This window comes from Ovis canadensis, chromosome 19 (assembly GCF_042477335.2).
Source record: "Ovis canadensis isolate MfBH-ARS-UI-01 breed Bighorn chromosome 19, ARS-UI_OviCan_v2, whole genome shotgun sequence".
NCBI lineage: Eukaryota > Metazoa > Chordata > Mammalia > Artiodactyla > Bovidae > Ovis > Ovis canadensis.
The window spans coordinates 62,936,932-62,949,213 of NC_091263.1; the positions used below are offsets into that span (position 1 = coordinate 62,936,932).

Here is a 12,282-nt window from a genome sequence, read left to right on the forward strand (position 1 = left end):
GCAAAGGATCAAATAGATCATTTATAGAAGATCAAAAAAACATGAATGTTTTAATCTAATAGTTTTTAAAATGCCCAGCAAATTGACAGTTCTGAAGACTAGTAATACACACAGCCTGGTGTGAGTGTGGGACAACACATCCCATCAGTGGCTCTGACCCTGCTGTTTGATAACAGGGAATGTGTTCCAACACAGTACTCAACCCTAGGCCACACCCAAATGCCCGTGAATAGGAATATGTCACACATCCATTCATATAATGCAAATGCTTAGTCAGCAGAAGGAATTAACAAATTGTAGAATGGAATATGATTCCATCATTACTCAGAAAAACCAAAAATGTGTGCTTTATGTTTTATGTCTGTGTAAACAACATGAAAACCTATAAAGTGGTTAAACTAGACTAGGTGGTTATCTCTGGGGTTGGATCACAGAAAACTTGATTTTAAAATTTTTCATACTCTAATGTTTGAATTATTTCCAACAGATGCACTTTTTATATAGGGGGAAAGCAGCATTTTTAAATTCTTAGTGTAAAAAACAAGAAAAAAATTTTTTAGTTTCTTAGAAAAAATATCCATTTTAGTGTCATTAAAATGTTAGGAGCTTGGGAAAGAACATGATATTTTGTACATTTTATCAGTATGTCTGGGAATCATAGAGATACTAATTTTAAAAGAGGAAATACCAGTGGCAATCAGTGTGGGAATTAAATTTGTTTTTGTTGTTGGAGTTCATTAGTACCCCATGTCCTGTGTATGAATTACTTTTTTTAGTCTCATATCTTTATTTTAATATTGCATGGCTAAAATATATTATACCAAGAAATTTTTAGAAGGATAACTAGAACAGAACCCATTCCTAAAATAAATATGTGTTCTTAATCTCAGGGCTTGCTTTTTCACAGCTTCCGTTCCTTCTAGCACCCCTCAATCTACCATATGTATGGAACTTCTCTCATTCTTAAGAATTTTCCAAGAAGTCCACTTCAGTATCACATTTGAAATCATAAAGATCAAAGCATTAAATTATCTGGGCATTCCAGAAGAGTTTGTTTTTTTTTCCTTAAGTTTTAAGTTTTTGATATTCTCAGGAAAATACAGTAGAAAATTTGTGGGTTTTGCAGTTTCCTCAGTTTTTATATGTTTTAGAGCTTTTGTATTTAAAACACCTAGTGCTATGCTCATTATCTGCTAGTTTCTTAGTAAATTATGTTTCTTAGTTTCATTAATCAGTTTTTTTCTTTTCTTTTTTGTTAAGACTATAAGAACAATAGTGAACATTAAGTGGTTTTATGAGCCAGGTGTTATTCTGTGTACTTAACGTAGATTGTGTCATATAAGCTTCCCAACAACCCCATCTGATTTGCATACTGTCTTCGTTTTACAGATGATGAAACCAAGGCATAAGAGGTCAAGTAGTTTACCCAGTGTCACAGCAGTCAGTAGGTGACAGACCCTATAAATTATTAAAAAGCAGAGTATGTGTGTTTCTGTCACAGAGGCTATACTGTTCTTTCCATGTTAGAATAAATCGAGATGGTAAAATTTTTAAATCAGTTGTTAATATACAGAAATTAAGAGCTTAGTAAATATGGTGAAGAGGAAGTTTGTATAGTATTTGCTCCTTTATAACAGTTGAATGAGGCTGTTTGTGAAATTAAGTCTTCATTGTTGGTGGGTTGGTTTTTTTTTTTTTTTTTTGGTTTTTGTTTTCCTTTTTTTTTTCTGGCTAAAGTCTCCGAGAATGGGAAAAGGAAGGAGGGAGTAGTAAAAGGATCTTTGAGTAACATTTTATGAAAATTAACTAGAAATTTAAAATAGATACAGTATTTGATAAGATTTAGTTTAATTTCAGTAACCTAAACTTTTGGTTTCCTGTTTATTAGTTTCTACTTACGGTTATTTTTTAAGTTAAAATGAAGGAAAGTCTGCTTTGCCTTCATACTTTCTTTTCCAACTCCTTGATTGTCAGCTCCCTGTCTTGAACCAGTTTCCTTTATCACAGGAGAAAGAAGATGTCCCTGTGGAAATGTCGAATGGTGAACCAGGTTGCCACTACTTTGAGCAGCTCCGGTATAATGACATGTGGCTGAAGGTTGGTGACTGTGTCTTCATCAAGTCCCATGGGCTAGTGCGTCCTCGTGTCGGCAGGTGAGCATTTTGAGTTCAGAGAGGACAAGGTTTGGTTTGAGAGATTTGGTGCCAGTAGGAATTCATTACTGTTTAGGATGAAGACCAAAGTCCCTCCCGTGGGAACATTACCTACTTTCTTTCACACCACGCTCTCCCATCTCATGCCTCTAGCCACACTTCCTCTCTTGAATCCTGTTGTGTGTGTGTTTTTCTTTCTTTCTTTTTCTTTTTCTCCTCCTGTGATTTACTGAACTCTTCAACCCAGAAATCTCCCTGCCAGCTTCATATGGTGAACTCTTTTTAGCTTAAATTTGAAATGGCGCTTCCTTAAGGAAGCCTTTCCTATCTCCTCTAGACTGGATTAGGTCCCCCTATTACGCATTCTCAGAGCTCTGTGTATTTCCTCTTCCTCAGAACACATATCAGTTTTATTATCAGGCTTCCATATGAGACTACAAATGGCCTGAGAGTTAGAGGCCCTCTCTTTTTGAGCAAAAAAGTGATATACACCTTTATATCCCCTGCTGCAAGCATAGTGCATGAGGCTCAGATATTTGATAAACAAGTAAATGGGTGAAAGTATGGTTGGATGGCATAGAATAGCAGTAAAGGATTTTAGGGAACAGGGCTGGGCAGTAGAGGATAGTAATTAAGGAAAGTAATTGATTCCAAGAGATCTTGATGTAAGTCCCAGCCCTGTCGGTTTAATGTTCTTAGGCAAATTATTTACCTCTCTGGGCTTCAGTTTCCTCATTGTATTTGTTCATCATTTAGTAATTGTTTACTATATATGTACTATTTGCTAGGTTCTATAGATACATTAGTGAATAAAAGAGACAACTATCCTTAGTCTCCTAGATCTTTTTTCTAGTAGGAAGACAAACTATTAACGTGAGTAAGTAAAGTATATGGTACGTTAAATTATGATGTATGCTATGGAAAGAAACAGAGCTGGATATGGGGAATCAGGAGTGCCATGGTCAAAGTAGGGTGTTCAAAACTTTACATAGGCTGATGTGTAAAGCCTCACTAAGAGTTCACAGTTGAGCCAACACTTGAAGGAACCAAGGAAGTGAGTAATGTGAATATCCAGGGAGAAAGCTTTCCAGTGACAGAGAACAGCCAGAGCAAAGACTGGAGAGAGAAGCATGCCTGGGCTGTTCAGATTAGAGCTTGTGACAAAGGGATTGGGTAATACTTGAGGTAGGTAGGAAGTGCATGAGCCAGGGGATATGGTGCAAATTGTGTGAGGCTCAGAAACTACTGAAGGGACTTGGACCTTTACTGAATTAAATGAAATACCATGGATTACTTTAAGTGCAAAAAATGGCATTTTTTTTCCCCTCCGCACTCCATGGCATGTATGATACTAGTTCCCTGAGCCGAGGTCAGACCTGTGTCCCCTGCAGTGGAAGTGCAGCATTTTAAGTACTGAACCACGAGGGAAGTCCCCAGAAGTGACATCTGACTTAGGTCTTAGCAGAAAGGCTCTGTCTACTGATTATTAAGAATAGACAGTAAAGAGTCAAAGGTAGAAAGGCAAAATCTTGCAATAATCCAGGCAAGAATGATGGTGTCTCAGGCCAGTAGTCAGATCCAGTTCTACAAATCAGATCCAGTTTTGAAAGGTTAAGAGAATGTAGTCCCTGGTGGCTCAGTGGTAAAGAATCTGCATGTCAGTGCAGGAGACGTGGGTTTGATTGCTGGGTTGGGATATCCTCTGGAGAAGGAAATGGCAGCCCACTCCAGTATTCCTGCCTGGGAAATCCCATGGACAGAGGAGCCTGGTGGGCTACAGTCCATAACGTGGCAAAGAGTTGGACACGACTGAGCACCTAAACAGCAACAATAGCAGCAAAGTATCCAGGAGAGAGAGAGGAGTCAAGGTAACTCCTGCATTTTGATCTGAAGAACTGAAAGTGTGTATTAACAGATGAGGATGCTGCTTCATGTCTGGAACCTTGAGACTTTGGGAACAGTAATAATATCAACCTTATGGTGTGGTTCGGAGAAATAGAACAGTATCCTGCATAGAGCAGTCAGATGTTTTTATTTTTTTCTAAGGAGATGGTCAGTGGCTTTCATTAGATTCTCATGAGATAAAGAGGTATTAGATCTTGACCTACAAGAAGGTCATGAACCATGGCCTTAAAGGAATGTCTGCCACTGATGTGATCTGACCCCAAATATTGATGAGCTGTGTGTTTGTTCAGCTCATAAGTCCAACTGATAGATGCTTTGTATCTCAGGAAGAAAACTTGGGAGTCAGCTTAAACTATTAAGTTGTATTCCTTGGTATTATGTTTAAAAAAATGTTCACTTCTTTTTTTCCCCAAATATTTTTTCATATGTTTAAAGGGGGAAAAAAAGAATCAAGAAAATTGTCTTACTATCAAAATAGTCCGTGAAACTCCTCTAAATATAGCATACCATTAAGTTTTTGGTTAGCAGAATGTTTGTTAGATTAAGCCTTCAGGAATGAAATCCATCAGAATTCTAATTTAATGGAATTTCTCCATTTTTTCTCCCAAGAATTGAAAAGGTATGGGTCCGAGATGGAGCTGCATATTTTTACGGCCCCATCTTCATTCACCCAGAAGAGACGGAACATGAGCCAACAAAAATGTTCTACAAGAAAGAAGTGTTTTTGAGTAATCTGGAAGAAACCTGCCCCATGACATGTATTCTAGGTATGTATTCATACTTTTCATTTAATCACGCTCATTCCATAGTTGAGTCATTCCACACTTTTTCTGTCCTGGGCACTGTTCCAGGTGCTAGGTATATAGCAATAAAAAAATCAAAATCTCAGCCTTCTCAGAGACCTAACTGTGTGGAGCAGAGGCTGGGGAGTCAGTTAGTAAAATAAAATTAAATATATAGAACATCAGGTAGTAATTAGGGCAATGAATGAGAATAAAGCAGAGCACGAGGATAGAGTTCTGGTTTAGGTCATATCGTCAGCAAAAGCCTCTCTGGTAGGTGACAGGAGAGCCGAGCCCTGAAGGAGGTGAGGAAGAAAACCATTCAAATAGCGGCTGAGAGTTTATTCCTTTTAGGCACTGCAGACATCAGCTGCAAAGACCTTGAGGCAGGGTGTCTGGGTGTGTTTGAGTCACAGTAAGAAAGCTCCTTACTTCTAGTAAGGAGACAAAGGGAGCCTAAAGGGGAGACTGAAGTCTTCTTTGGTTAGAGTGACTGCAGCTGTGCAGGGGGTCTAGTAGGGAATGAGCCCTCTCAGGTGACTGGGCTCTCAGTCATGGTAGGTCATGTGCAGGGATTGAGCTTTAACAGATAAGAGGTCTTATGAGGAGTCTGAACAAAGAGGCATGTGAGCCAACATGTGTATTAGAGGAATCTCTGTGACTCGGTATGGGGAATTGTAAGAATAAGGTAGGAAGCAAGGAGAGCAATTAAAAGTCTCTGTTGGATTAACCCTAGTAATGTTACTGTTCCAATTCCAGAAACAAGGTCTCTTGCTTTGGCTTCTGTTGAGTCATCCTCCTGAGTGTGCAAAGTACCATTCTGCTTCTGAGATATAGTTACATGATTCATATACTGTCACCATTTTCAGCTCTTGGGTTTCTTCTGGCCCCAAATTAACTCGATAACTTACGCTAGCTGCTACCTACATCTTTTTGAATGGTTTTCCAAAAGGTTACTAGTTACAACTTTATATTGATTACCTATGGTTGTAAAGTTGAAGAAGCCACCATGCTTATGATCAAAAGGAAATTTGCAAATTAAAAAACATTTTATTTATATATTTGGCTGCCCTGGGTCTTAGTTTTGGTGTGCAGGATCTGCTATCTTTGTTGCGGCATACAGGGTATTTAGTTGCAGCATGTGTTCACTGACCAAGGATTGAATCTGGGTCCCCTGCAGTGGAAGCACAGAGTCCTAACCACTGGACCACGAGGGAAGTCCCTAAAAAGTATTTTATACTTAGACTTTGTCTGGTTGCTTTAATGTTTATCTATATTGTTCTTTGGTGCTTTGAATTTTTTTCAGAATTGAATATGGTAATCATGTCTGAATGGCCAATAAGTCAGTACATTTTCTCTTCCACTCTAGGGAGAGACAACAAAGCCTAGTGAAGTTATTAAATCCTTCTTGAGTTTCTGCAGCAGAGAAGGTCTTCCTTTTAACTTGTGCTCTGGAGCTTTACTTCCAGTGAGGAGACAGAGGGAGCCTAAAGGGGAGACTGAGGTCATCTTTGGTTAGGCCAACTATATCATTGATTGTTTTTTGGTTATTTTCCTAGTGATGACCCTGGGGATTACATCTTAAACTTATGAAAATCTGATTTTCATATACACTATACAAAAAACTCTGTTCCTCTATAGCTCCATCCCTCTCCTTTGTGTTATTGTCAGAAATTACCTCTTTATACTGCATGAGCCCCGTTATCATAGATTTATAATTATTGCTTTATGTCTTTAAAATCATATAGGTTGAAAAACAGAATTTGCAAACCAAAAACATATTGCCTGTTATATTTACCTATGTAGTTACCTTTACTAATGTTTTTTATTTCTTTGTGTGGCTATAAGTTATTATCTAATGCCTTTTCACTTCGGCCTACAGGACTCCCTTTAGCATTTCTTGTAGGACAGGTCTGCTCACAAGAATCTCTTCTCACCTTTTGTTTATCTGGAAATGTCTTAAGTCTTCCATTTTTGAAGGATATTTTTGATGTATAGAGAACTCTCCATTGGCAGTTTTTTCTTTCATGTCTTTGATCACATTTGGGGAATTTGGGGCCACTGTGTCTTCAGATACTTCTTCTTGCGCTTTTCTTTTTCTTCGCCATCCAGGACTCCTGTTATGCCTGTGTGGGTCATGCTTAACAGTGTGCCTTGGATCTCTGAGATGCTCTTCATGTTTCTGTATTCTCTTTTTCTTTCTTTCTCAGACTTTTCATTTTAATTTTCCTGTCTTCAAGGTCATTGATTGTTCTGTGTGTTTGTTGAACCCTTCTAATAAATTTTTCATTTTAGTTATTGTACTTTTCAGCTTCAGAGTTTCTATTTCATGGTTACAACTTCTGTCTCTATTGATTCTCTATTTGGTGAGACATCATTCTGGTTTCTTTTAGTTCCTTGTCCATCATTTCCTTTAGCTCTTCTGGTGTATTTAGGACAGTTGATTTAAATTCTTTGTGTAGTAAGTTCAGTGTCTAAACTTCCTCAGGGACAGTTTCTGTTCATTTTTTTAATCCTGTGAATGGGCCCTACTTACTTGTCTCATGCATGCCTCATAGTTTTTTATTGAAAACTGGATATTTTGAATAGTACCAAATAATATAACTCTGGAAATCAGATTCTACCCCTCTCCTTAAGTTTTGTTGTCACTGCTTATTGTGAGTTGTTACTGCTTGTTTAGTGACTTTTCTAAGCTGCTTTAAAGACTGCATTCTTTGTTGTGTGTTGTCACTGAAGTCTCTGTTCTGCTCGCTTAGTGGTCAGCTAGTGATTTAACAGAGAATTTCTTAAGTGCTTGGATCCAAAAAATAAACCCAGCCCAGATTCCCAGCCTTTGTACCTGCATAGTGCATCTTTGCTGAAGCACACATTTGGCACTCAGCCCGAAAAGTCCACACCTCGGCCCCTGTGTGTGCTGCCTGCTTGCGCAGGCCTTGACAGCCGAAGGTGAGAGCCTGGGGCCTCTCAGCTCTTTGCTGGACGTGCACCTTCCCGTAGCGTGTGCATGGCTTTCTAGATTTCCAGGAATGTGTGGAAGCTTCTCAAAACTCTTATTCCTCAAAACATCTCACTTCCCAGTTTTTTCTCCCAAGCTTTTCAGCATGTCTACTGTTTGCCCCAACTGATATCCTTTGCCAGCCCCAGCTGGTGGCAGCTATGTTTTCAACAAAAGTACCATAGCTACTTCCCTGCTATTTGGAAGTTAGGTAGCAGTTTGGAAAAAGTAAAATTGTATCCATCTCTCACATCAGCTTCAAAATAAATTCCCAGATTAAATATAGGCTTAAATGAACATAGGAGTAGTAAAGATACCAAAGGAAAGTGATGGGGAAGAAATTTTTATAATCCTTAACATAAAACCCAGAAACCATATAAAAAAGATTGATAAAGTCAACTATATAAAAGTTTAAAATGTTTGGCAGAAGCAAAGACAGGTGACAGCTTTGGGAAAATACTTGCAGTGTATATCAGAAAAAGTTCAAATTTCATTCATATATGAAGAACTATTAAATAATTAGAAAAAAAGATCATCCAATAGGAAAACAGGCAAAAATTAATAGAGAGCAGAGACAAGTGGTTCTTAAAATATGCACAACCTAAGCCAGTAGAGAAATGTTAAGTTAAAATTACCCAGATGCTACTTTCTTAAAAAAATTATCAAATTGTCAAAGATTCATATGTTTACTAGTTGACAAGAATATAGGGAAGTGGCATTTGCCCATTTTGTGGTGGGTTTATGAATTACCATCACCTCTGTGAAAGGTAAGTTTGATAATACCTATAAAAATTAAAGTATATGTACCCTTTGACCCAGCTTTTGTACTTCTAGATGTTTATTCCTCAGGTGTACTCATTCATGTGCAAATTCATATATGTCTTAAAGTATGTCAACTTGGTCTTGCTTCAGTGAGAGAGCAAAATTTGGAAAAGAAACTAAACATCCACCAATAGGGAACTAGTTGAATAAATATATTAATACCAGCAGTGATCCTTAAAATATATTTATTTTGCACCAAAATTTAGGTGTAAAACAATATGAGTGATATGCTAACCATTGTAAGTCCCACAACTAAGACCCAATGCAGCCAAATAAATTGTTGTTGTTCAGTGTTGGCTAACTGAACTCCTTGTATCCAACTCTTTGTGACCCCGTGGGCTGTAGCACACCCATTGACAGTGTTGTACAACCATCAGTACTATCCATTTCTAGAACTTTTCATCATCCCAAATAGAAACTCTGTACCCATTAAGCAATAACTATTCATTTCCATCTCTTCCAGCCCTTGATAAGCACTATTTTACTATCAGTCTCTATGAATTTTGCCTATTCTGGGTACCTTATGTAAGTGGAATCATGCAAAATTTTTCCTTTCTGAGTCAGACTTATTTTACTTCGCATAAATAAAAAATCCTCAAAATTCATCCATGGTGTAGCATGTATCCAAATTTTATTCCTTTTTGAGGCTGAATAGTTTTTTATTGTAGGTATATGTAACATTTTGTTTATTCATTCATCTGTTGATGGACATTTGGGTAATTTCTATATTTTGGCCAGTTGTCAGTGATGCTATTGTGAACATTGGTATATGTGTATCTGAGTCCCTGCTTTCAGTTCTTTTGTGTATTTACCTAGAGGTAGAATTTCTGGATCAACTTTCAGTTCAGTTCAGTTGCTGAGTCGTATCTGACTCTTTGTAACCCCATGGACTGCAGCATGCCAGGCCTCCCTGTCCATCACCAACTCCCAGAGTTCACCCAAACCTATGTCCATTGCCATCCAACCATCTCATCCTCTGTTGTCCCCTTCTCCTCCCACCTTCAATCTTTTCCAGCATCAGGGTCTTTTCAAATGAGTCAGCTCTTCGCATCAGGTGGCCAAAGCATTGGAGTTTCAGCTTCAACATCAGTCCTTCCAGTGAATACTCAGGACTGGTCTCCTTTAGGATGGACTGGTTGGATCTTCTTGCAGTCCAGGGGACTCTCAAGAGTCTTCTCCAACACCATAGTTCAAAAGCATCAATTCTTCAGCACTCAGTTTTCCTTATAGTCCAACTCCCACATCCAGCTGCACCATTTCACATTAGCAGCAGTGACATATAGTGGTTCAAGCCTCTCCACATCCTTACCAACATTTGGTGTTTTCCGGAAGTTTTATTTGGCTTTTTTCCCTTCATAATAGTCATTGTAATGAATGTGAAGTGGTATTTCAATCTTTATTTGTATTTTCCAAATGATTAATGATGTGAGCATCTTTTCATGAGCTTATTGGATATTTATATATCTTCTTTGGAGAAATATCTATTCAGATCATTTACCTGTTTTTTGAGTTATTTATTTTGTTATTGCTGATTTGTTGGAGTTCTTTGCATATTCTGGATATTATACTCTCACAAGAGATATAATTTGCAAATATCTCCCACTGTTCTATGTGCTATCTTTTCACTTTGTGTCCTTTGAAGCACAGAAGATTTTCATTTTGATGAAGTCTAATTTATCTTTATTTTCTTTAGTTGCTTGTGATTTTAATGTCACATTTATGAGACCATTGCCTAATAGAGGGTCACAAAGATTTATACCAATGTTTTTCTGTAAGAGTTTTATAGTTGTGTCTCTTACATTAAGGTCTCTGGTGCCTTTTGAATTAATTTGTGTATATGGCATATAGTAGGCTTCTAGCTCCGTTCATTTGCATGTGGTAATCCAGTTGTTCCAGCACTGCCTGTTAAAGAGTCTGTTCTTTCCCCAATTGAATTGTCTTGACACCCTTGTCAAAAATCAGTTACCTGTAAAAACTCAATTATATGGATTTATTTCTAGACTTTTAATTCTAGTCTATTGATCTGCATATCTATCCTTACATCTTTATACCCTTTAAATCTTCTGATTTTAATCATGTGAATATATTAATTTAAAGGTTTAAAATAATTGTTATTGATGACCACAGTAACTCCTTTAATTTCTCTCCAAAATTTTTCTTTTTCAGGAAAATGTGCTGTGTTGTCATTCAAGGACTTCCTCTCCTGCAGGCCAACTGAAATTCCAGAAAATGACATTCTGCTTTGTGAGAGCCGCTACAACGAGAGTGACAAGCAGATGAAGAAATTTAAGGGACTGAAGAGGTTTTCACTCTCTGCTAAAGTGGTAGATGATGAAATTTACTACTTCAGGTAAAGTTGAAAAAACTAAGAAAGAGCACTTTCAGTTCCTTTGATATCAGTAAAACTTATATCAAAATTGCATAGTCCATGGTGGGTTTTTATTGTTTTGTATTAGGTCTTAAACTAGAGAATAGACATTTCAAACAGAAGATATTGATTAATTAAATATTAAAGGAAAATCCTCATAATCTGCTGACGTGTGGTGACTGCGGACAGCCCTCTTTGCGTAGACTTCAGTCATTGTAATGTGGAGGCAGGAATCTTTGGTTCTGGCACACATAATCTGTCTATTAGGAGACTGTGTAGTTCTGTAAACTGCGGAAGTTCTTCTCAGTGTTTCTAGGCAACTAGATCTCAGCTTTCGATCCAGTGCTTTTGTTGGGTATTCAGCAGAATCCCTTAACAACACACATCTGAGAACTTCCCTGGTGGTCCAGTGCTTAAGAATCCACCTTTCAGTGCAAGGGATGCAGGTTCGATTCCTAGTCAGGAAACTAAGATCCCACACGCAGGGTGACTAAGCTCGCACACCGCACTAAAGATCCCGCAAGCCTCAACTAAGACCTGATGCAGCCAAATAAATAAATAAATATTTTTTTAAAAAAGCATCTGTAAGTAGATGTGACTTTATAAATAAATATATGTTTTAATTATTTCCCTTGTGGACTTAAAGAGTGGACGTTGCACATTACAGAAAGTTGGTTCTGAGTATTAAGGCAGAACATTGTTTTCCAATCCATCCTGGAGTAGTGTCAGGTGATTTCATTTCACTTATTTATTTGTTTATTTTTATGTCCCTTCTTCTAGAAAACCGATTGTTCCTCAGAAGGAGCCCTCACCTTTATTGGAAAAGAAGATCCAGTTGCTAGAAGCTAAATTTGCTGAGTTAGAAGGTGGAGATGATGATATTGAAGAGATGGGAGAAGAGGATAGTGAGGTCATTGAGCCTCCTTCTCTACCTCAACTTCAGACTCCCCTGGCCAGTGAGCTGGATCTCATGCCCTACACACCCCCACAGGTGAAGGTGGCGGGTTCCTGTTACTTGTCTTAGTCCTAGCTCTGGTTTGCAGTAAAAAGAAAGGAGACATCCAGCCCCTCCGTTATGGGAGCTTCAACCTAGAAGTCTTCAAAAAGGAACAGATTTTTTTATTTTTTCCTTTCTTGATGCCACTAATAATTTAAAATGTAGTATCTTTATAAAAAAGTTTCACAGATAGCTGGCTTTAGTGGCAGGTTTAGTTAGAAAGCTCTCCTTATCTTGCATTGAAAAAACAAAACAATGAG

At 37.8% G+C, this 12,282-nt stretch overlaps 1 protein-coding gene across 46 annotated transcripts in view; it reads left to right on the top strand.

The window, feature by feature from the left end:
- PBRM1 (polybromo 1) overlaps positions 1 to 12,282 on the top strand; it is a 100,794-nt gene that overhangs the window by 72,871 nt on the left and 15,641 nt on the right. For all 46 annotated transcript variants that reach the window (XM_069562519.1, XM_069562496.1, XM_069562504.1 and 43 more), the window contains 4 exons: positions 2,008 to 2,153; positions 4,668 to 4,825; positions 10,824 to 11,007; positions 11,806 to 12,016. In XM_069562519.1, the coding sequence (XP_069418620.1) occupies positions 2,008 to 2,153; positions 4,668 to 4,825; positions 10,824 to 11,007; positions 11,806 to 12,016 (699 nt within the window). The remainder of the gene's footprint in view (positions 1 to 2,007; positions 2,154 to 4,667; positions 4,826 to 10,823; positions 11,008 to 11,805; positions 12,017 to 12,282) is intronic.